Here is a 26,535-nt window from a genome sequence, read left to right on the forward strand (position 1 = left end):
GAGATATAATTTAATTTTCTATTCCAAATAGAAAACTTCAATTTGTTCACAATATTAATTATATCCTCTGTACTAGCAAAGAATATAATAATATTTCATTTGGACTAATAACTAAATTTATTTGACTAATTAAATTCTTTAATTCAATTATCAAATAATAAGTTAATTAATCCTTTAGCAAAGATCAGAACACTCGTTAGTGTGCGACCCCATAGGTTCAATACTAAACCGGTAGTAAATTGATCATATCAATATACTAATCAAGGGTGGCGTCTAGCAACACTCCTTAACGACCGGATAGCATGAAGTATACAATTTATTCTCAAGAACCCGTAGAAGAATAATGTAGTAATTCCTTCAGTCATTATAGCTCTGGATCACCCTAGGATATGGTTCAACTGTCAAATCTTAATAGGCGACCAACTATGTGTTCATGTCAAATATAATCGACCATTGAATGACCTAAGAAACTCTTTTCTTCTTTCATTCAATTGCCCTGGCCAAGGTCTTAATTTGGCCGTTTATAATTCATGACAACATGAAGCTTAAACTCATTACCAAGAGTTGACAGATTCCATCTTGATCAATCATTAATTCTACAAGTATTCAATCGTACTCAATATCCTTTCAACTATCGCCCTAGGGCCATAGGTGTCTAGTATTAAAGCACAACAAATAACTTGTCAATTACTATGACGATCTCAGGTCAAAGGAAATTCTTACATCACATTCTTCAAGAGAATATCCTATTGACAGTTTATGGTAATTCTAACCATTAGGAATTATCCAATGAATCGGTTAATGATCATATCTCTATACGCATCATCTATCTATGTGATTTAGTTCATGAGATCAACTAATCTTTATCCCATAAAGACGATTACATAAATATTGATCTAACCGGATTACTAATGTCCAAATTAATAATCCTACGATCAAGAATAAATTTAGATTAAATTGTAAGAGACTTTGCTCTCATTATCATGATCTCTATCACGATGACAAGTCTCAAAATTTAATTAAGGACCTTATCAAATTAATCAAACAATTAATAATAAATATGATAAAAGAATATCAAATGTCATATATATTTTATATCAAATAACGTTCACAAAAATATGTTCAAATCATCAAATATGATATTGGATCTAGGGCATATCTACTATATCCCTAACATTCCCCCTGTTTTTCAGGGAAGAAAAACTATGTAACTCTCTAAAGTTTCATATAAAATATGAAAGACAAACAGTAAGTCTACAAAAATTTAAAATCTAGTGATACTAGCAAGCGTCTCCTATAATAGATGTGGATTGGAATCGGACTGCCCCTCTTCCTCCAATGTAATAGAATTTCGTATTTTTTTAAAAGAAAAGGTAAGTACAGCAACAAGGATCTCTTAAATATATTTTTTAGCTAATTAATCATAAAAATAAACGTTTAAAAAAAATAATAGATTCAGCAATTGAATTATCGTATTGTGACGTTATCAGAACGTTGTTCTCTTTTTACGAATTTTGTTCCAAAGAACAATTAGTTGGCGCTCTTTTTTCTCTTCTTCTAATTTTTGTAAAAACAAAATTATTTCAAGAGGAAACGATATAATTGTAATTTACAATTACATGATACAGGGCCAAGTTCTGCAACTCGAATCCTAAGAGTGCTGCTTTTTGTAAACCAAAACACTGAGTCGTCTTTACATGGTTGGATAGCGTAATGTGAAACTATTACAATTTGATAAGTCAAACAGGATTTCCTTTCATCATATGTTTACAATTTTTGTAATTATATTAAATTATTAACTATTGTAATTTACTTTTTATTTAATCACTAAATATGTAAATTTTATGAAAACTTTATCGCCGACTTCACACAAAAAATTAACCAGTTTGACCTAGAGAAGGTTCACATAAACTAAAACAGAAAGGGTAGTTATCATGGAATTTCTAAGAGAAATTTTCATAAAGCACTATCTTTTAGTAGTAATTAGTCATTTATAGATACCATTTGCTATATTACGGATTATAGATACCTTTTCTGTAGTTATAAGATATATTTGATGTATTTAAACTATTGTATTCATGAATACAGTAGCAAAAATAGGCGTGAATGAGGGAAGTCCAGCTAATCAGTTATTGTATTCAAGTGTATTCGACTGTATTCATGGAGTGAAACATGGGATTACAGCTGGACAGATTATTGTATTCGACTGTATTCATAGCGTGAAATAGGGGATTACACTGTTTTTAAAATAGAAATTGAATCAATTAACATAATAGACTCCTAATATAACTCAACAAACTCAATTACAACACACAAATTTTGTATTTTCAGTTATAAAAAAAATTCTCAACCGAAAAATACCCCAAAAACATAGTGTAAATTATATAATACATCTGAATACATAAATTATATTAATTAAAAAAAATATATGAATACATTCATGGCATATAGCGAGGCTGCGAATACAATGAAATACATAGAATACAACGGAAAAATTGAAATACAATGAGAAAAAAAACAGTGAATACAATGAAATACATGGAATACAACAAGATACATTGAATTACAATGGAAAAAAAAAAAGACAACGAATACAATGAAATACATAAAAATACAGCGTGATACGTTGAAAAAACATTGAAATATATTAATAGAAAATCAAGTTGTTCAGCCCCAAAATCCGTCGGCCTTGTTCAAGAACAAACCCTAATTTCCAGCTACTCCTATTGCAGCAGTTGCAACAATAACGTCAGAAGCAGCAACAACAACAGGAAGTCATGGCTCGTTTCCCTTCTAACATGGACCGACGGGGTACTCCCTGACAAATTCTCCGACCAAATTTCCGATAAGGCCGGGTCATTTTTTTACGATCTCCTATCGCGTTGCTCTTCAAACATACGACAGAAACAAAGTGAAAAAAGAGATGCTGGGAATTTCATATGGAGAGCTATTTCTCTTGCTTGGCGCTACTGTTGCTCTTATTGGAGATGTAAGGATCTTCTGCAATTGTAGAGCTCTTTATGAAAAATTTGAGGTAAAAGTTGTATCAAAGTAGAGAGAGAAAGAAAATATTGTAACTGAATAGCGTATTTAGTGGCTTAGGAGTAGGAGTTAACCAATTAAATATTTTGCTATAAACATTAAAAGATATCTATAGAATATAATTTTTTTAAATGGTATTTATTTAAAATAAATAAGGTGTTAATCTTTGTCATAGGAGGTAAATATTCCAATTCCTAATAGTGAAAATTTCTGCTTAAATCACAATTTATCCACATCCAATTTCAACGGAAAGCTAATCCAATTGACGCGGAAAACAAAACTCGATAAGCGTGGAGATGCCTTAGTACTAGTATTAGTAGCATTAATCGTAGTCAATGGTTTTATAGCTCATTAATATTTGTTTAGTTTTGTGTCAAATCTCCTAAATAGTAAAAGATCTTTATTTTTATAGAGATATTGCAGGATCATTTTGTCTCCCGCAAACAGCCTCTCTATCCCTTCGGGTAGGGGTAAGGTTTGCATACATCCTACTTTCCCTAGACTCCACTAGTGGAATTCTACTGGGTTGTTGTTGTTGTATTGCAGGATCAACTATTTCATCGTTAAAATAGCACGGGCTAGCCAATTTTTGGACTGGTCATTTAAAAATAGCCAGCGTTTGCAAAGTCATTGAAAAATAGTCATTATTTTGCTGCAACAGGGACCGGTCCAGCATAATATACTGGAGATCGGTAGACCTGTGTATGAACTTCCAACATATAATGATAGAACTCCAACACGCGAAAAGTTCCAGCATAATATACTGGAGATTGGAGCACCTATGTATGAACTTTCAGCATATTATACTGGACCGGTATATTATACTGGACCAGTATATAATGCTAGAGTTCCAGTACACTTATGCTGGAACTCCATTATAATATGTTGGAGTTCCAGTATACTTATATTGGAACTCCAGTATATTATGCCGGAGTATTTTTCGGATTTTGAACAGTGTTTTTGTTCAGATTTATCTTTACATGAAAAGTGGTTAAATTTCGATTACTTCTGAAACTGTGACTACTTTTGAATGACCACTTGTAAATCTGGCTATTTTTGAATTTCTCCCTATTTCATCCCCAATATATAGCATGGGCCGCTACCAAGGCAGTAGGTTGAGGCCCATAACTTCGGCCTCACAGTCCTATCTTTCTTCTAAGTACCACTTAGTTTGCTCGAGGTGTTTGCAACAGAAGTAAAAGTAATTAGTACGATTTAATGTAAAATCAGTAAGGACCATTATCGTTGTTGATCTTTTGTGCCTGTGCCTGTGCCTGTGCCTGTTTTTTTTTTCTTTTCTTTTTGGATTTGAACTCATAATTCAAATAATAATTATTTACTTGTTTATTTCGTGTTAATACACCATTGTCTATTGTCCCGGTTTTCAAATAGAAGCTAGTTTGACAATGCTCTATACTAGTATATTATGACACTAGCTCCTCCCAGATTTCTCCCCCATGAAGCTGACATAACAGCAAAGTCGAAGAATGAGTAGCACAAAAGATTACACAGATTCAGATTCTTACATGCCAGCTCCATAATTTGCAAGAGTTATAGCTCTGTTTGAGCGCGTTTATAGGTAAGGTTCTCTTTTCTTTTCCTTTGAGAACCGTGGAATTGTAAAAGCAGTGAGTTGGAGACGACAAATATTGAGCTCAAAGCCATTAATCCTCCTGTCAGGAAAAAGGTAACAGTTGTTAATTATCTTTCACGAAAAGTATATATATTGGCTATAATCTCCAGAGATTTGTCACCAAGACAGAAAATAATTGATAGGTAACAGGGCATCTTGAATCCTTTGGACCAAGAAGGCTGAACAAGCAATATGGATGCTATTTACCTGAAAGAGATGGTGTCATTGCAAAATCAAAATTTGGAAGTAGCACCCCAGCTGCAATGGGTATTGCGACAACATTATATGCAACCGCCCAAGACAAATTTTGATGAACTTTTGCCATAGTTGCCCGTGCAAGATCAAGAGCTTCCACCACCTGCCAAAAAGTAAGGAAGCATTAGCCAATTATAAGATATCCAGATTGAATTTGCATTTCTGTTAGCAGGAAGGCACATTGTTATTTTTCATCACATAGAAAATGCTGATATGCACATAGTGGGAGATACAGTCTGCTTTCACTCTATTTGAGAAAAGAGTACGTAGGTACAGTCTGCTTTCACTCCCCTGAACCTAACCATAGCTTCTTGACCTTAATTCTCAGAACTATAGTGTGAAATAAGCGTTCTGTATGTTATTCTTTGTGCTATGATACACAGCACTTTTACAAACAAAAAGTTTTGAACCCATCTATTTTTCCCTTGATAAGGGAAATTCTGAATCCATATTCTCATGACTATTCAGTGAAAAGAAAACCAGAAACAAGATATAAGAGGATAGTGATTAAATAGTTGTATCTTCTTATATGACATACTACACCTTACAAACTTATTAAATAAAAACTGACTTGGTAACGGTTACACAATTTATACGGTCAACACTAATATGTGAAGAGATGATTAAACATTTAATTTTTAAAAAAAAAAGCCTCACTGTGATGACATCGAACAAACTTTTTTTGTATGAATATGATGACATGGAACATTACCTGTGAAAGTCTATTTCCGAGGAGTATAATAGATGCTGCATTTGAAGCAGCAGTTTCCTGTCCTTCAACTCGCAAAGCAATCCCCACATCAGCAAGAGCAAGAGAAGGTGCATCATTAATGCCATCACCAACCTTCAGTATGCAAGAATTTCCAGTTAGATAGCTGTGCATAGTATCTGAGATTTAGTAAATCATATGCTCATACAGTTAAAAAACGAATACTCATTGAGAGATGAATAGAGAAATGAAGAGCCCCAAAGAAAGAAAAGAACTATGACAACACTTGCTAGAGGGGCAAATAGGACAGCCCAATTACTGGATGATGTGTGCCATGAAGTAGTTTCCTTAAAAGAGTCTGTGTTTGTATCTTTATAGTTGGCATTACCTTTCCCACTTAGATTCTCCTGACAACTTTTTGAACTTCGTTAGCTCCCTGGTACTAGAATAGTCTTTTTGTAATTGAGCTAACAGTGTCTTTTTTGGTTCCATAACTTTTGTATTATTATGCATCTTCTTGATGCCAGCAATGAAATCTATTATTACTTCATCAAAAAAAATATATATATATAGAAGTCAATTTTTGTATATTATAAGCAGAGCTTTTTTGGGAGAAAGGTAGCAGCCAATTGCACATGCTATCATGGACAAAATAACTTATATATGTTTGAGGAACAAGTAGAAATATCAGGTTTCACCAGATTTGCATTTACCATGGCAACACGGTGGCCTGAAGCTTGAAGAACTGAGATGGCAGCAGATTTCTGCTGGGGTGTCAAAGATGCATTGACAAATTTGTCTTTTATGCCAACCGTCTTTGCTACAGTTGCAACTGCCTCTTCCCTGTCTCCCGATAACAGTACTGTTTCAATTCCCTTGTCCTGAAGCCTTCAATTGGTAAGAATTTGAAAAAATGAGAAAGATATGAGAAAACTAAAGAAGAATAAAGTTACGATGTTTTACTAGAGAAAGTTAGAAGAAAAGAATAAGGGATGCGCAATCGGAGGGTGGTGGAACAGGTTTGGTGTGACGCTCTACATACTGAATCCATGGAAAATGTAATCTCATGGAAACATCTATAAAATCTTTATGATCTGAGTTTCAACATAAAAAAATGTACATAGAAGTCTAGAGTCTGTAGAACTGCGAGAGGCGAGTCAATCTAAAGGTACATATAACTTCTTCAAAAGGCTGAAAAGTGAAAACTGGATGATAAACTCAAATTCCCACTTTACGGTAACTTCTTCAAAAGAATAGAATTAAGACGAAGCTAATGACCTACCACACATTAAAGAAGCAATGGTAACACATATGTAGCAAGGAGAAAATAGTGTGGGGTCATGGGGGACTAATGATGATTGTAGTTTTTAAGATGCATCTAAAATTTACATTTGAAATCATCTTCGTCAGAGAGTACCTTCTTATGGTAGACTCAGCATCCTCGCGTAATTTATCAGAGATCGCAATAGCCCCAATCACACCCTCTCCCTCCCGACCAACGTATACAACTGTGGTTGAATGGTTAGATGATTGCCTGTCCTCTAATGATTTATGCATCACAGATTGCTCAAGACTCCTCAAATCAGAAAGGTCTGCTTTTTGCTGGAAACGTTCTTGAACCCATTTCAGCTTTCCAATTGCAACCAAGAGCCCATTTACTTCTGCCATGGTTCCAGAGCCAGGTTCAGCTAATTGTCCACGTGTGACAGGGATACTCAAATCCAACGATTCTGCTTTGGTTATAATAGCATGAGCAATGGGGTGAGATGCTGTTTTCTCCACTGCAGCAGCTATTTGAAGAATCTCTAATTCCTCATGAACCAAGGACGCTACAGCAGAGACAGCAGGTTTTCCTTCAGTCAGAGTTCCTGTCTGAGAATTACAGGCAGAGATCATGTTTTTATTACAAATAAATTACTACAGATCTTTTGATTTTAGCTGTGGAAGTAAAAATTGCAACAAATTACTCAATTGAAGAACTATTGAGCACCTTGTCCAGCATGACATGATCCACGCTTGCCAAGCGCTCCAGTACATCTCCTCCTCTAATAAGAAGCCCCTGTCTTGCTCCTGTTTGGTTTCAACAGAAAAATACTAGTTCAGTAATTTGACAATCTATTAGGTTACATAATGACAAAAAAAATGCCCATTAAACTAGGGGAAAACAAAAAAGGCGAGTATATAATCCAAGAAGTGGTTTTCTGAATGTTGGTTGTGCCAGTCTTTCCGAACCCAAAGCAGACTACCGTTTGATGAATCGCACATGTAAGCTGAATGTCTGCATGAATGTTTTGAACAAGAGGATAATGTCCTCTCTGAAGGAGACTCCTCAACTCTGGCCAACTTTACTCATGCCAAGCACCTTAAACATAAGCCCCACGATATTACTGTTTTTAATGTATTTCCCCAAGCCTCTTGCCCGTGAGTCAACAATGGCCCTTTTTCACTTAGCTCTCTTGGTAATTTGAACTTCCAATGTCTTGATTGGAAGTGGAGTGCTCTTGCCAAATGAGCGACCGAACTTTCCATTACATTAAAAACTAAATCTAATGAGTCTTGCCACTAATCCTTTTATCTTCTTCTTCATCTTGTATTATTTTATCTTTGCTCCTTCCTCTTTTTTACTGACTAAGCAGTAAAAGGTGTAAAAGTTATGCAAGAAGCCATAAATAACCATACTAGATAAACCTAATGCCCCAAATGAGAAGTGTCACAGAGGTCTCATAAAAACTTGGGCCATGGAGGCTCTACAAATATCTCCATGTTATCCAGCAAACTCTCTAATCTCTACACAACCACCCAGTACTCATAATGCATTTGCGTACCACATGGTGAGTCTCTTGGCATCTTAAATTTGAAGTATTCAAGTCCTAACCGATCTTGGAAGGTGAAGGTTTGACATTCTCTTCTCTTTTAGTTGCATTTTTTGAAGAAATGAACTTTGAATCTAATGAATCCTAAAAGCCAGCTCATGAGGGTAGGATTGACCAACAACATATAAGGAGACCACAACCCATTCCTTCAACTAATTTTAGGACTTGACACTCCACATGCCCAGACGCCAAGACTAGACAACTGGAGCGTATAAAACATAACACGGGGGCCTAACATTGAAAAACATGACACAATAGAGGCCGATGGGCCTGGCTCTAATACCATGTGAAGAAATGGACCTTGGACTTATCTCAACCCCAAAAGCTAGCTCATGAAGGGAGGATTGCCTAAGACTATATAAGGAGACCACAACCCATTCCCATAAACCAATATAGGATTTGACACTTCTGAAGGGGATTTCATCACATAATAACAATAGTATCATGAAAAGTAACAGCCCTTGCATGTTGTAGGATTCCTCACATGCAACAACATTAAAATTTCTAATCACAAATGTCAATTGCTCCTCTTCATCTCTGAAAGTCAACATGGAATTGATTTTGAGGCATAATTGATGATATTTCAGGGATAAACTAAGGCACAAAGCATTAGTGCGTGTTGGGTGAGGCTGGGAATGCACCACTACGGCTGTTTGCGTTTATAGAGAGCCTTGGGTGCACCTTTCAGAGCACTGACCCAACACCACAACCTTTGCAACAGCGAAATGCAGCTATTAAGGGATACATTAGTTACGCTCTCTCCTCATTGGGGAACTGCAATTCTGCAGTCAGTAATTTGACTTAACTAACCTGCTCTTTAGACCCAAATTTGCTCAGTGTTCAAAAGATGTACTATTTCAAAGATGATCCTAAGCATCAATAATCCTGCTAGCATAACATACTCAAGGTAGACTCCTAGCTTCCAAATTATTCTAAAAATATTCTCGTTTTCAACTGTTAAATATATGTCTAGGATGAGCGGATGACAGCCAGAAAAGTTTATAGAATTGCTAGTAGTATTGGTATCTCTGATACCCGAAGACCCCACTTTTCTTCTTGTTGATTGGTACATCTAAATCTCAGTCTAGCATTTTAGTTTATAAAGCAAAAGATGCATCAAAAGAAGAGTGGTGTCGTGAGGAAAGGGCAATCTCCAAAAGAGGATAAGGAACGTAACAGGTATGTCTTGAATTGCTGCGTATGAGGGAGAATGGAGGAAATACCGAGAATTACAGCAAAAGCATTTAAATCTGATTATGTACCTAGTGAGGTGCCAACTAGAATTGCAGTTGGTGTTGCAAGGCCTAAAGCGCAAGGGCAGGAGACTACCTGTCAAAAAGAAGACAATATTGTCAATCCAAATAAACAACATGCCATTTTAGGACATCTATAAGTGGAGGAACATATGCTCGAATTTTCAAGTCCCAGAACAAGCCAGGGCATTAGAATTAGGAACGGACTAGCTGACCACTGTAAGCTTGGACGAGTGGTATCACAATCACTACAGATTATTTACTCAATACACAAATAGCACAAACTTCTGCGTGCAGCCAAGCTATGTTGTGCTTTTACCAATAATGATAGTATGATACCAGGGTATTAATGAAGCAACAACGTGAAAAAACTGCCTTTCTGCCGTAATCCAATATACTACAGATGTCCTCTGTTTTAAACTTTACAACTTGATTTCTACTTGGATCATCCCATAGCTTCCGCTAAAAGTGAACTACTCCTACAAGTTCCTTCTCCCTAAAATAATAGGCCAAACCTTCCATTACCAGTAATATCATAAGAGCAAATGGAGAAGCACAGAGTAGACAGCAGACAAAGCACAAAGATTTGGACAAGTTAAAATGTAACAACTCAGAGGTATGTCGCACTCAACGTTAGTGGCTTTCCCTAACCCCAAAAGTTATAGTTTGACATTTATAAGTTCTGATAAACTAGCAGCCTCTAACAAGATCTGACAGAATAGAGAATAACTAAATGTTTTTCTAGGCAAAAGATGGCAGGAAAATGGAGAGGTAATTCAGATTAGATAGGAAGGCATCGATATAAAAGATGGATCATCAGTTCACCATGACGCACCAATACATCAGTTCACCATGAAGCAACAACGTGAAAAAACTGCCTTTCTGCCGTAATCCAATATACTACAGATGTCCTCTGTTTTAAACTTTACAACTTGATTTCTACTTGGATCATCCCATAGCTTCCGCTAAAAGTGAACTACTCCTACAAGTTCCTTCTCCCTAAAATAATAGGCCAAACCTTCCATTACCAGTAATATCATAAGAGCAAATGGAGAAGCACAGAGTAGACAGCAGACAAAGCACAAAGATTTGGACAAGTTAAAATGTAACAACTCAGAGGTATGTCGCACTCAACTTTAGTGGCTTTCCCTAACCCCAAAAGTTATAGTTTGACATTTATAAGTTCTGATAAACTAGCAGCCTCTAACAAGATCTGACAGAATAGAGAATAACTAAATGTTTTCTAGGCAAAAGATGGCAGGAAAATGGAGAGGTAATTCAGATTAGATAGGAAGGCATCGATATAAAAGATGGATCATCAGTTCACCATGACGCACCAATACATCTACAGCAAGTTTCAGGCTCAGAAGCAAAGGATCTCCTTCTGGTCCGGCAATATCATTCAGTAAAACATCTGGGAAGATGTGTGATCCAACATAATACCTATATAATGAGCAGTAAATACAAAACAACAGAAAATTATAAGTAACAGACCAAGCTAATTAGCAGTAAATACGATTACTCATTAACATGAAATATATGCAGTAACAGACCAAGCTATCATTGTTAGAGAGACTTAAAGTAACCGAATAAGAGTATCAAGGATTCATTGCTGCAGCAGCCAAATTGCTGCAGAATCATCGATCATCTATATTTTGAGTGCTTATACCAATGCTCGTAATGGCTGCTGCTTAGAGTTGCTCCTAATCAGATGATGCCTTAAAGGTCTTGAGATTCTGTGGATCTTGTTGCATATGAAAAGACCTGGAGGAAATGGTTGGTGAAGATTGCTCTAGACACCGCCTATTTACCAGAAGGACAGAATGAATGTATTTTGGAAAACAGGAATCAGACCGTTGAATGCCAAATCCATGAACATTGTACTTATCTAGAGCTTCAAGCTGTAGAACTCTGCCAATACTTCATTGTAATTAAGAATTCACTTGAGCCTTGGGTTTTCTCAAACAGCTTTTGAGGGAACATGAGTGCTGGATTTCCAAGGAAATCCCTGTAAATTCTGTAACACTCAGTCTCAAGGAAATAATATGTTACTTGCAGAAAATAAAGGAAGATCAACAACTCCATTGCCCAAAGCAAGTAGCAGTTTACTCACTAGTGTACTATTTCAAACACAGATGTTTTTCTTTTTTCAGATATTGTAAGTACCATCCTCAAACCCATCCTACCTAGGAGCACAACAGTGATTTTCCTACTTTGCTCCCCCAGTGAGTCGACCCCCCAACCTCATCGTTGAGGTGGAGGCCCTTACTGCTAGACTCTCCCTCCCTTGTCTTCAAATACAAAATTGGATATCCCAGAAAATAACTGTGCTAAGGAAAAAAGACAACTATATTAATGATTATAATGTTATAATCTGAATATTATGGAAGTAGTGACCTCTTCAGAATAGTCGAGTGAACTAGGTGTCTGGAAATAACCTGATTGAACTTGATCCAGATTTGACTCAATTCTGGGAGGTGGATTGAAGTGAATCAGTGCCGTATGCGATGCCAAGTGACATGATAAGGCTATATTACTTTTGACAGTGCTCCAAGTGCACCTTGTAATAGAAAATGCATGCAATTATACGCAATTATAACTCATAGGAATGGATGAACATAGATTTACAATATAGCAGCTTGTGAATGGCGAGGAGGAAAATATGGCTTCAAGAAATAGATCTAGGCACATAAATTAACATGCAAACTTTGACCGATGAGTCACCACACTCCATTAACATCATATCGATGAGAATCCACTGCTAAACCATTATTCCGTTCATTTTAGAGGCTAAAAAGTAGTTGTTCAGATCTCCCAGTAAGAACTCTTCTTCCAGTTTGTTCATGTGTGCCTATCCTTTGTCTACCTATACCTAATAACCTAAAGGAGCAGTCAATTGTTTCTTAAATATATTTGTGATACATAAGGAAAGAACAATAGTGTTACCAGAACCCAAATGTTGCAGCTGATAATGTCATCACACTGTAAACAAATGGCCCAGCAATTGTATCTGCTAGTCGCTGAATTGGTGCTTCACGGCCTTGAGCATCCTCAACCTGGAAGATTAGAAAATTTATGTAGAAGTTCATAAGTTCCTAAACTTTCACAAATTAATATTAGAGGGCGGTGTCCCTACACATATCTGCTGATTCTAGTTTAAGATCAGTAGCCACATTGTGTGAAAAAAGGGTACAAATACACTTTTGTCCACCCCCTCATATTAGAAAGGGTTATTCAGAAGTAGAAATTTCTAAATAGAGAAAATAATATTTTCTCAGGAAATAAAGGCTGCAAACAACGAAAAATACATGTCAAACATCAAAAAGGGAGTCAGATAACTCCACAAACAGTTATCATAATCTCCATTAGAAGTCCCAAAGTCCTCTTTAATTGCTAAGAGAGAGTCAAAAGTAATAGACCATATTCCCCATGTTAAAAATTATTCCACTTTGGCACCTTTGGAGGATGTTAGAAGAGATACTTTATTAGAATATAATAGTGTCAAGTGCCATTACTATGTCGGTCCCTTATCAATTAAATATAAAATTTGAATTGTACCACAACTACAAATAGGTGTCGTCTATTCCATCTCATCAGGTTATAAATATATTTCTTCTCTATATTATTTTCTCACATGGTTCAAGACCTCTATGATCTGGGTGGAGATCACACAACTTCTGCCTACCAGCACTGCCTTATGCTGTTTGTCTAGCCCAAGTTTTCAATCTTCTTCGAATTAATAGTCTTCCATTTTCAAGGTGAGTGTTCTAGTGATACCAATCTTATTTTTGGTAACTGTACTTGATCACCGTGCTAATTTGAGTTGTTCATTATGGCAGCCTGCGCCTCTTTCTGGGGACTGTTACACTGCCACTTTCCAGTGATCTCTAGAGACAACACTACTTTCAATGACCATTCTAACGGCACTGTACCTTTTTCTTTTTCTGGTCACTGTTCCAGTGGTACCGCACCTTTTTGGTAACCATTTTGACAAGGATCACTTTTTGGTGATTGTTCTAGTGAAGTCGCGACTTCTTTCAATGACCATTCTTTTGAACAAAACTTTTCCGCCAGGATTTCAATTTTCAAAGATTTCCAGTGAGATTCAAGTGGTCAAAGGATAATATTTACTTGACCAAACAAGGAAGTTCACAGTCTACAGGTTTTCCACCACTAAACTCAATGAAAACCCACTGGAATTTAGCTTATACATCATTTCTAATAAATTTCCAGATATTGCGATCAAGTTTGCACTCTCAAGTTCTATGCATTACATCAAGAAGAAAACAGTAGTTTTAATAGCCCAATAAAGAAACATTCTAAGATATCTGTTTTCCCTCCTCAAGGCACTATATCTAAGTGCTAGAAAATGTTCCAGGCAGCAATCTATTACTTGGAAGAGAAAACATCACTAAGAAACAGTGTGCTGACCATGTTAACAATCTTGGAAATTGTTGAGTTGGAACCAGTGGAAGAGGCCTCAATCCTTAAAGGACTGTCCTGAAACATAAGAACAAAGACTTGAATATAAAAGTACAAAAATAAATGTAATTCCAACCATTGTTGCTTACAAATATTCCAGTTCTACTATCATAAGGTATTTACCAACTAAAGTTATCGGTATGTGGGGCACAAATCTAATGTGCTATTGTTCATGCAACCTTAACAAGGATCATGTCAATATTTGAACCTAATATCTCACCAGGATTATCTTTTTCGATAAAGTAATGTCTCACCAGGATTTTTTTGATCAGGTAAAGTAAATTCCATTATATGTAGCTTCCAGAGGATGCAACTGATTACTAATGTTTCACCAGGATTAGAATGGATATAATTAATATATAGCCCGTCCTGTATTTGTTTTTTAACAATAAGAATGAATATTAGTTCTAAAAGGCCATTCAAACCTCATTTCTTTATAGGTGACACAAAGGGACAGAAATGTAGTTCACTCCAGAAAAGCTGCAAAAACCATTTAGTATATCTTTACACGTAATATCTTTGCACCATGTCTGAAGAGAGCATAATGGATGTAGAGAATTCATATAGCTTAACCCTAGTAGTTTGGGATTATCATATTTAATGGATTATTGAATCTTGACATCACCATACCCAGTTTATTGTACCAGCTGAGACAGAAAAGCCCTTCTCTTTAAACACTGGAAGAGACTCTCCAGTAAGCATAGATTCATCCACAACACTTCGACCTGCAATGACTCTTCCCTGCAGAGGCAATTTGATTTATTTTTTTGAGAATTTAAGATGTTGCATTTTACCAAATAACAGGAGAAACAAGTATTTTAAACAGAACACTACATCCTTGGACAGATATTTGTATTTTCAACATTTCAAGCAAAAGAGGATCAGTTTCTTCCTTTTGAAGACTGAAAAAGGTACCACAAATGTTTTAAACTAGTATTAACTAATTGTTACTAGTTCAAACAGGACAAAATTCTCATTTGTCCAAAATTACCTATTCAATCCTAGGAAAAACAAAGAAATATTCCATTTGTTTCTTGAGATCAGCATCTAAAATTGCCATAAATCTGCTGAAAGTGCAAAAGAAAAAATGTACTAGAAACCACCATTAAGAAGTACTGAGGTATATGTTGCTCAGACTCTCCAAAAATATCGCCGGGTGCGTCTCAGATCTTCCAAAGGTAGTGCATTTTTGGAGGATCCGACACGGGTGTGATAGCATTTTGGAGAGTCCCCACAACATAGACTAAGGTAATAATTTTTTCCTTGTCTAATGGTTCCATATTGTGCTTTTAGAAGCTGATAGGTTAGCATTAGCATCCTAAATGCTTGGAGCAATGAAATCCGAGGAAATTAGCACATGGGTTCTATTCTGCTTTACTGAAGCTCTTCAGACCTTCGTCCTAGAGCTAAATAAAAGAAAGTACTCATGCGAAAATTTGACTTACATCTACAGGTATAGTTTCTCCAGGCAAAACGAGCAAAGAATCACCAACTCGAATATCATCAGTTGGAACTTCAATACATATTGCATCAGAGCCGACAACATCAGCTGAGGAACCACTGCCGGAAGAAGTAACCACAAGTCTAGACTGAGTGGATATAAGCGACTGCCAAGAGAACCACAACAATATTTTGTAAGACAAAGGAGTAAATGTACTTCAATTCCAAGCTCTGGGGGATCTTGTCTTAATAGTGTAAATGAATTTTTAGTTCATTAGATAAAAAATAGAAAGTAGCCATGTGTATCCTTTATTTGATGTGTTCAACGAAGTAAGAAAAAAGTAGCCAGAAAGTAACCTAATATTATTCTTTGCTAAGTGCAGCTATTAGGTAGCATTATTTTCACACCACTAAACATATGGCAATTCCTCCATAGATGTGTCTTGATAAATGAATGAACAGAAAACAAAGGCAGCAAGATTGCAGTTCAGAACTAATAATCTCGCTGCCACCAGAAATAACAGATCAGAGCTTTTATGCAACTCTTATTGTGAGAATGCACGGGAGAAAAATCTATTTTTTTAACAATAATACAATGAGCCTTATATATAATACATATTCTATTACTAATACATATGGGACTAGGACATATTTTACTCCTACTACATATGGGACTAGGACATATTCTACTCCTACTATATATAGGACTAGGACTATTTACACATAACTATCTAACACTCCCCCTCAAGCCGGTGCATACAAATCATATGTACCGAGCTTGTTACATATGTAACTAATACGAGGACCAGTGAGGAACTTGGTGAAAATATCTGCAAGTTGATCATTCGACATATAAGGCCACTAGTCTCCCCTGAAATATCATTTTTCATGCTGGAAAAGTGCATTGTTCACGCCGGAAAAAAATAAAAGTTATCAAAATTTGATGTAATTTATATGGGTAGGCTCGAAATCACTAGACGGATAAGTTATCCTGAAAATGTTCTGTCGAAAAGTAACCGGAACGGCTCACACGAGCCGGAAAAGTTACTATAGCTCGTCGGAACCCTAGTTCTGGCGGCGCGTGGAGGCGCATGACTTTTTGCCGGAGTGATTGATTGGGGTTTTGTTGCCTGACTTTTTCGAACAAGATGGTAGTGTTGGTTTTCGCACAATACTTACCGATGAGGAGATAACGCAAATCAATTTTGAGTCGTCAACCGAAAAAACGCACGGTGACTAACTTTTTTGTTGGAATTTCTGGGGTTTGGTCGCACAAGGGTTTCGGATCTGATGGTGGTACTGGTATATGTACAGTACTACTGTAGCAGTAACGAACCCTGGGAACAAGACGAAGTTGCCGGAAAATTGCACAGCAGTGAGATCTTTCTTCCCCGATGTCGCTGGAATGACGCACAACGATAATGTTCTCGCTGAAGCTCTGATACCCTGTGTGAGAATGCACGGGATAAAAATCTATTTTTTTAACAATAATACAATGAGCCTTATATATAATACATATTCTATTCCTAATACATATGGGGACTAGGACATATTATACTCCTACTACTTATGGGACTAGGACATTCTACTCCTACTACATATAGGACCAGGACTATTTACACATAACTATCTAACACTTATAACTAGATCTTCCGTAATATACATGCTCCAAAAGTAGCACTGCTAGTAACTAATAGCAGCTTTCTGGAAAAAGGAACTCTTAAATGCATCAATAAAATAAGAGAAAAATTGATAACGGGCATGTTTCATTTCTTATCTCAAATGTATTAACTAGTATATGCACATAATTCAAAGTCTTGAGGACTAATGGAAAAACAAAACATTTAATACTTAGATTTCATGTTATCAGGGATAATGTATTGTTGAATAACAAGATTAAATAGGTGGTTTAGCTTAGAAGTCTCACGAATGGTTACAACAAATTCATTGACGCTACTGTATCAGAAAACTTCAACATGTAAAACATCTAGACTCCAGTAGTTAATAGATTTTTCAACTTTTGGAGAGCATCAAATACTGAACAGTCTTATAGCCCATATTTTGCTTGCGATTTTCTTGTCCACTTCTTGAGCCCCCGACAAATGAAAAATAACTCTATTAAATCACATAACACGGAAACAACTTACTAATAGCTCATTCATGTCACTAGATGCTTTCAGCCTTGCCCTTTCCTCCAAAGAACGTCCGAGTAGTACAAACCCAAGAAGCATGACCTGCATACTAAAATCAACATTTCTCAATGAGTGAATTCATTGCTAAAAAAAGTCAAACAGTTTAATAATACTGAACAGATTTTGCTCAATAGAGACCATCATAGAAGCACGTATAGAAAGTATCACAGAGCAGAGACAATTTCTTAATGAATTGGAAAATAGCTACAAATGAAAACTACATAATGAAAGTTAATGAATGCTATACGGAGAATTATAATAGGTTTATGGAATTTCACCATTAAGCCATTGCAGGAGGAAAATTGACTCACCGATTAGCTATACATTTCAAAATAACATCAGATCAGTCAAGACAAATACGATTAAAGATTCGGAATAGAAAACCATGTGAAGTCCTGATGACATTATCCAAATTTTGTTAGGACTTCAGATGGCATTATGTTGAAATTTGAGGTTCTGAAATGCTAGAAAAGACCCCTGAGCCCAATAAGGCTCAATAATCTGTGGCACCAAAGCAACAACCTATTATTTTGAACTTTGTGGAATGAAGACCCTTTCAGCTAAAAGCCAAATTTAGAATTCAGAAACAAATAATAAAGACAGAGAAACTTGCTGTTAAAGATTACAATCTGCTGACCGTCTTAAACAGCAGAAAGCAGGAGTACATATGAGCAAGCAAATGAAAACTACACAGAAAGAAAAAATGGAAGGAAAAAAAAATCTAAGCTTTCAGAGAAATACAAAGGATAGTGAGAAAAGACAAACCGGCTCATCAAAGAATGTTGCTTCCCATTGAAGGGCAGGGTTAAGTAGTGAGACCTAAGAAAGAGAAGAACTTGTCAGCACACCAGTCTTAACTCAAGAAAGTAATGAGTTTCACAAAAAACTATGAAGACAGGCATTGAAATCGTAAACTAAGAGCTCCTAACAAGATAAAATGCCCAGCTTTAATTGATTCTTACAGAACTAATTGCAAAAGCAGCAATCGATCCAAAGCCAACAAGAGAGTTCATATTTGGTGATCCCTTTGTGAATGCCCGAATACCATCAAAAAGCAGGTCTGTACATAATTTATTCAGTCGTTAATGAACTAGGATGATAAAGACCTAGTATGGTCCAAACCAGAGAAAGATCTAAAAGCTGGATGCATTAACTGAGAGAAACTACTTGATTAATAATATTAGTGATAGTACAACAACGACAACCCAGTGTAATCCCACAAAAATCAATATTTTATTTTTTATGATAGGCTGTCACTGAATTTCGTGGAGTGCTTCCATGTTTTTCTCCTAGCTTTACCTAACAGTGTCAGTGCTCCAAAGTTTCCAAGATATTAAAATGCATGCCCAAGAATGTGCTAACAAGGAAACAATAAAGAATTCAAAAACGAGACATTTAACAGCAACGAAATGAGATATAGAGAAGTGACATCACGCTAGCACCAAACATAATGAACAAAAAAGGCTAGCAGCGAACCTATACTTTTCTAAATGACATAAGCACTCGCTTTGGTGTCAAAACCTGCAGCAGAATCTGCATTAATAGATTTAGCAGGCCAAGAAACCATGGTCCAGCCAGATGTTAGGTGTGATCCATTAGTTATTGTACCACTGCACTTATCCTAGTTTGCCCCATTATTTTATTTGTTTAATTGAATATCAAAACTCAAATGCCATATGTCATTTTTGGAAAAATAGTTTTTAGCAAGTAACTATCCACTACAACAACTACTATGCCTCGATGCCAAGCAAGTTAGGGAAGTAAGGATAAATGGTCTTTTTTTTTGGATAGAGTAAAGTTTAAAAAGATAAATGGTCTTCTTCTCTCCACTCCAGGATACATTATTATTCTTTGACCTTACCAGGAAAAAAAAACATTATTATTCTTTTCTTTCTTTTTTTTTTGAAAATGTAACATGTATCAGTATATTCATAACTCTTCAGCACAAAGCTTGTGCTGGAAGCCAAAAGATGAAGTTTACAAAAAACTACAAGTCTCACTATTACTATCCTTGATCTGCTTACAAGGAGTCTAGGGCTTGTAAAATTGACTCTAAATCATCAATAAATTTTGCTTTACACTAAAAACAAAATAGAAGAATATAATTCGTCTTAATTTTCTGGGTAGAGCTAATTGTATCCTCAAAGCATCTTGAATTTCTCTCCTTCCAAACTGTCCACCAAATAGTTGCAGGGACAATTTTCCATTTGTCTTTGTTTGAAGTAGTGCACTTCCCCCTACATTCCAACATGACAAAAGTTCATATGTTCTTGGCATTGTCCACCTAATACTAGGGGTGGGCATTCGGTATTTCGGTTCGGTATTTACGAATTTCGGTTCGGTATTTCGGTATTCGGTTTATTAATTGTATATACCAAATACCATACCAAAATATTTCGGTACGGTTCGGTATTTCTTAATTTGGTTCGGTACGGTTTCGGTTTAATAATCGCTGAATAATCAATGCTAACAGTGCACATGCACAACTGAAACTTTCACTGTGAATTGTGAAAGAATCTGCTCCGAACTATAAAGAATAGAGAATTGAGTTATTAATCAAAGTATAGGCTAAAACACCAAATAACTCCAGTGCACTGCAAAGTGCAAACTGAAAATTTTTGGGCGTTGGGGCTGGGGCTGGGAATTAGAATTATAGGCCAAAGGGTCGATGGGATGGGGCTGGGTTATTAAGAAATTAGAAATTAGAGTGGGCTGGGTAGATGGGCTGGGGTTGGGAATTAAATAAAGAAAGGTTTGGGCTTGGGCGTTGGGGCTGGGGCGATGGGCAGTGGGCTGGGTTATTAAGAAAATGTCTTTTAAAAATCGGTATTTCGGTAGAATTTTAATACCGAGGACCGTACCGAAATACCGAAATTGCAATACCGAATTAGACCGAAATACCGAAAAAATCCGAAACCGAAATACCGAATTATTTCGGTTCGGTTCGGAATTCAGTTTTCCGGATTTTATGCCCACCCCTACCTAATACCCATGAGGTTGATGAATAAATCCCACCGCTGACTAGTCACCCTACAATGTAGAAACAGATGGCTGATTGTCTCTACCTCTTGACCACATAAATAGTATCTTAAGCAAATTGGAATCCCACCATAAATTGCCTTGTCCTCCACCCTGGTTTAGGTGCTTATAGGCTGAACTGACTGTGTACTTCCTACTGTAATTTTGACTCCAAGCTAAGTGTATCTTCACCCTCCTGCATCCTTTGCATAGCTCCCGAGTGTTAAAGAAATTTGTTATTCTTGGCAACTCCTAATAATATAAAGATCTTCTGAATACCTTATCCCAAAAAAAAAAAAGATCTTCTGAATGAGAGACTCCATCTTTATGCACCCCAAAGTTCATTTATTGTAGCTCTATGCTGTTGATTCAAGTTATAAATGGCTGGAAAAAGATTCTTGAGACAACCAATTCCCAACTAGTTGTCTTCCCAAAAAAGAATTTTCCTACCATCCTTCCAATGAATTTCAGCCTGTTAGCAAAATTTAGCCACAGGTTCCTTATAGTTCTCCACAAGCTGGTACCATAAGAATTGTTCATCTGTTTAGTCATCTAAAATCCTTCCTTTTCATATTTAGCCTTTATCACCTTGCCCCACAAAGCTTGTTCCTCCCTGGTAAACCTCCAAAGCCACTTCATCAGGAGACTTTTGTTCTGCATTCTCAAGTTCCTAACCCTTAGACCTCCCTGTTGTTTGCTGAAGGTCAGAGCTTTCCATTTGACTAAATGAAAACCCTTCACTTTATTTCCATGCCAAAGGAAATTTCTTCTCAAGGTGTCCAGCCTTTTCTCTACATTTGCATGTATAGGAAATAAGGGCAACATATATGTACGGAGAGCATCTCGCACAGAGTTGATGAGAATCAATCTACCACCCATAACCCATAGAGATGTAATTTGATTTCCATCTTGCTAACTTTTTCTCACATCTTTCCAAGACTCCATTCCAGACATCTTTGGATTTGCTCTTTGCACCCAAAGGCATCCCCAAATAAGTGGTTGGAATGGTACCAATTTCACCAAGCAAAACCCATCTTTTGGGGAATACCAAGCAAAAATTCCCAATTAACATGGCCATATACCTTTTCAATGTCTAACTTGCACATAATTCCTGGCCTTTCTCCTTGATTCTAGAATCTACACACTCATTCGCAATCAAAACTTCATCTGTGATTTGTCTTCCTTTTATAAATGTCATTTGCTGTGAATCTACCGATTGGTGCACCACCTTTTCAATCTTTCAGTGAGTAATTTAGAGTTCGGTTTATAAATGCTACCTATGAGACTAATTGACCTAAAATCCCTCAACTCCTTGGCACCCTTCTTTTTAGGTATCAATGCCACATAAGTGGCATTATTATTCTTTGTTTTTCACACTTATAACATTACGTGAAAGAAAATGGGCAAAGGGAGGAAAACACAATTTTTTCCCAGCTTATGAAGAACAAAAAGTCGTCAATATTCAACATCTACTCAACAATTTGACATGGATCAAGTTACATTTCTTGATAAAAGCATATTACATTTATTCTGCAAATCATAAGTACTAAGATCACGGAATCATGTTTTATGTTTATGATAGATTGCCAAATGCTTATAATCTATGAACATCCCAAAATCTCTCATGTGAACTCTTAACATGAAAAAAAAAAGAAGGAAAAAACTCTTTAACCAGACACTGTTGAATATCAACTATATATGTGTCTAGGTTCATAAATGTCTAAGTTCATTGTACTTGAATAAGCAAAATCATATAGAATATTCTATAAATATCTTAGGATATTCTGTAAAACAATTAATTACTTAAGTAGTATATGAATATTCCCACATATAGAAGTCTTAGGCTATAAATTATATATTTGGTAATCAATCGCTATTAATCCCAAGGTATCCTATAAAATGTTCTATATGATTTTCCTTATATACATAAAATTTTATATGAATAGCGATTGATTACCAATCATATAATATATAGCCTAAAACTTCTATATAAGGAGCACATGTTTGTCAGGTTTTTAATTTTAATGATGACCAAAACATGAGTCAAGTGCATACTACTAATGCAAGAAATACATGTGCAGGGCAGCTAAACCAGGATGAAAAAGAACGACACAAGAAGCCAACTTGCTACTGGATAACAGCTAAGTATAGACCATTATCAAGGCACAAATCAGGGTAGCAGAGAAGGAAAAAGATCAATCAACATTGCAAGATCAATCACGAGCTTCAAAATCAGCATAAAAGAGACAAGTAAGGCTTGCTCAGTTGATAAAAGCACCTTCAACCACGAACGTTTGGTCCTGGGTTCGAGTCACACCGGAGGAGAAGTGTGGAAACACAATAGATCCTCCTAATTTGGGAGGGGTTTAAAAAAAAATAAGCATAAAAGAAGATTGCCAAGAAGGACCTCAAATCAGCATTTATATGCATAGAGGAAGATTGCCAAGAAATCGTGAAGATCAAGATTGTCTCTATCAAAGAGGATCTGACGAGCAAATTGATTTTAAATGAATCCAGTCACAATCACAATCCGTATGCTGGATTCAAGAGGCATCTCTTGGGCCTACTCTTAAAATATAACTGCCTCAAAAGGAAAAACACAATCAAAGGGATTTGAGTTTTTCAATCTCTCAACACAAGGAAGATAGAACACATCAAATACATTGGCGAGTATATAAAGAGTAGGAAGAGTTGAAGACCGTCACGCAACTTTCATATAGTTTTCAGTCTTTTCACTTCTTTGCAAAAATATTGTATTCCTAAGTCTACTAGTGTCTCAAAAGATAGAGAAAAAAAGAAAGTAAAAGGTTGTGTCAAGAACAACTATTGTAACTCGTTGGTGGTGCACGAAAGAAAACCACACACTCATCTGTAACTCATTTCGATTGAAGATCTAAGAGAACCTTTGTGACCCAAGGGAACTGGATGTAGGTGCCATGCCGGTACACGAACCAGTATAAAAATCGCAGGATAATCGTTGTGCTAACTCATATCTTATTACATATATATCTGTTGTGTTAACTATTGCTTGCAGGATAATCGCAGTTGACTAAGAAGTAACCTAGTCGACTAAAGAATTTTTACAATTCACCCCCCCCCCTCCCCCTCTGCTTGTACTTTCAATGTTGTACATTGTTAATTAAGTCAATGAAATGTTTTTCTATTTCCACATACACTACTACCTGCAAACTGAAAAAGGGTTCTTTATAGTACCCACAACAACTTTAAGATATTGAGTCTTGTTAAAGACTTAATCGGCAGGAAGAAGAAAAAAAAATCAAAATTTGGAGCCAATTTTATCACAATCACACTTGTTTGATTTAGTCAACTTCCATGGTTAACTAGATAAAGTAACCTAAAATAAAAGAAAATAAGAAAAGAAAAACATAAAGAGAGTAGAAAGTAACTGCTAATGAAGAAAGAAAAAGAAAGAGAATCTAATAAACAAGTAACGACTAACCTCGTCCAGGTCCAAGTAAAGCCCCTATTGCCAATCCAGCTTTGACATAAGAATTATGCAGTACATCCAACACTGAACCTGTACCAATTTTTCTCAATTAATTTGGTTATCCAGAACAGAAAATTTCATCCAACACTATCCTACAGATGTTTTCAAGCTGAAAGACATAATTTCGAGGGGAAAAAAAAAAGAACAATGTAATATTGAGCATTATGGTATCGGATGTATTCCTATGACTTAATCAGTAACCATTTCCAAATCTTTTAACATAAAAACAAAGTATTTGCATTTTTCCTTTTTAACATTTCTTGCAACGGTTAAATCAAGTGTTCAAATCCTAGTTGTTTTTAATTAGCAAGAATGTCATTCACTCACGAAGAGGCTCTAAATTTTTTGAGCTTCAGTTTTCATTGTAAAAAGAAATGAAATGCATTTTTGTGCTAGTTTACCGTGACCAATATGAATGCCAAGAGAGTGCAATATATGAGTAGCGTGAGTTCCACAGCATAAAGCGACCAGAGACCAAGCAAAAAACACTCTGTTTCGACTCTCAACAAGCAATGCCTCCTTTTTCTCTACCATTTCCTTCCACTTCTTCACCTTCTCATCTACTCCTAACCCCGACGACCTCTTATTTGTCGGAAAACCACATCCGGTCAGCCTCTGAGCTAACTCCTCAGCGGCCGCAAAACTCTCACCGGCCTCCGGTTTCAACTTTATCGCAGCTGTCTCGGTCAACATGTTGACCACGGCCGAGTCAACTCGGTCGTCGGCGGAGAGGATCGACTTGACGCGTGTGACGCACGCGCCACACATCATCCCGCTCACGTCGAGTAGTACTATCGTTTCATCTTTCTTCAACTGCTGCTGCTGTTCAGCTCCGCTCGCCGGAGCTTTAAACTCAACAGCCTTCGCGAATACGGCATTGCGCCGCAGCAATAGCTGACCGCTACGACGTCGTTGGTGGATGAGAGGATTGAAGTGATGGCCGTTGATACGACGTCGTTGGTGGTTGACATTGGAGTGACTGAAGCTGGAAGTGAGTTTGTGATTAGGTGAGAGGGAGAATCGGAGGATATTCGCCGTCATTGTTTCTCCGGCGGAGTAGGAATCGGAGAAATAGAGAAATGCAGATGAGAGGAAAGAGAAAAGAAAATGTATAGTAGTGGTGCAGGGTGAATATTCAACGCTTATAATGACACGTGGAATTGGAATCGTACTAGTTGAAATGAAATGAATAAAACGTGTGATCCAAAATTATGTTTATTTCTATATAACCAATAAGTTGCCGATTCACATGGACATGGCTAATTTGATCCTTGTGATTTGTTGGCTGCTGCTTACATGTCAATATTACTGCTGTAATTTTGTTCCTAAAGATAAGATTATGTGCTCTATTCTGATTTTAGGTGACATATTTTTTATGTTTGACATTAGTATTTGTATTTTAAGAATAATTTATTAGTTATATACGCTGGTCTACAATGGTCTTAAAACACTAAAAAAAAAATAGAGAAACTTGTTTCTCGAGTTTGGTGGAGTTATCTACTCATCTTCTGTCAATCGGTTTAGCTATTAGGTGCTATGGAATAGGCATATATAATTAGCTTATAAATATAATGTGTTGGTCACATCCTCGCAAGCAATGATCAAAAATACTTAAAAGTCTCGAGTCCCTTGAATAGTTATACCAAAACTTGAGCTTAATTTGGTGTTCCATAGGAAAGATTAAGGATAGTTTGTCCATAGATTTTTCTTTGTTGATTTTTTTAAAAAAATATATATTTATTCATGAAATTTTGTAAGTTTTTAGAGATTTTTGGAAAAAAAATCAAAAAACATCCAACTCAAAAAACTCAATATTTTTTTAAGTGAAATATATGTCCAAACATAATTTCAATTCAAATACTATTTTTTCTAAAGGTTATAATTTTTATGTTCAAACGCCTACTGAGTAAATCTAATTCCAAATTGAAGGGATCATACTCGATCTATTTCGTTAGCATGTAACGAAGCTTGGTAGGTAGGGTTTTTACTTTTCCTCCCAATGGTAGGTAGTGGTACGTAGGATTGGAGTGAGATATTTTAAGACGTTATCCTTCCACTTCACATGGGTCATTAACACGCATGTGTGCCATATGCATTTCTTTATTCAAATCAACGGAGTAAATGTCTATC

General features: G+C 36.2%; 1 protein-coding gene across 1 annotated transcript; it reads right to left on the reverse strand.

Moving 5' to 3' along the window:
- Positions 1–4,362: 4,362 nt before the first annotated feature.
- LOC104218677 (copper-transporting ATPase PAA2, chloroplastic) lies at positions 4,363–25,520 on the reverse strand. Its single transcript, XM_009769217.2, has 17 exons — positions 24,807–25,520; positions 24,358–24,435; positions 18,842–18,939; positions 18,645–18,698; positions 17,835–17,921; positions 15,693–15,854; positions 14,878–14,988; positions 14,197–14,265; positions 12,712–12,821; positions 11,103–11,208; positions 9,775–9,841; positions 7,630–7,709; positions 7,057–7,511; positions 6,353–6,527; positions 5,643–5,774; positions 4,883–5,033; positions 4,363–4,715 (listed from the first exon to the last, which is right to left on the reverse strand). Exons 1-17 carry the CDS (start codon positions 25,444–25,446, stop codon positions 4,594–4,596), a joined length of 2,697 nt encoding a protein of 898 aa, XP_009767519.1. The 5' UTR covers positions 25,447–25,520; the 3' UTR covers positions 4,363–4,593.
- Positions 25,521–26,535: the final 1,015 nt, after the last annotated feature.

Source organism: Nicotiana sylvestris, chromosome 8 (assembly GCF_000393655.2).
Source record: "Nicotiana sylvestris chromosome 8, ASM39365v2, whole genome shotgun sequence".
NCBI classification, from domain to species: Eukaryota; Viridiplantae; Streptophyta; class Magnoliopsida; order Solanales; family Solanaceae; genus Nicotiana; species Nicotiana sylvestris.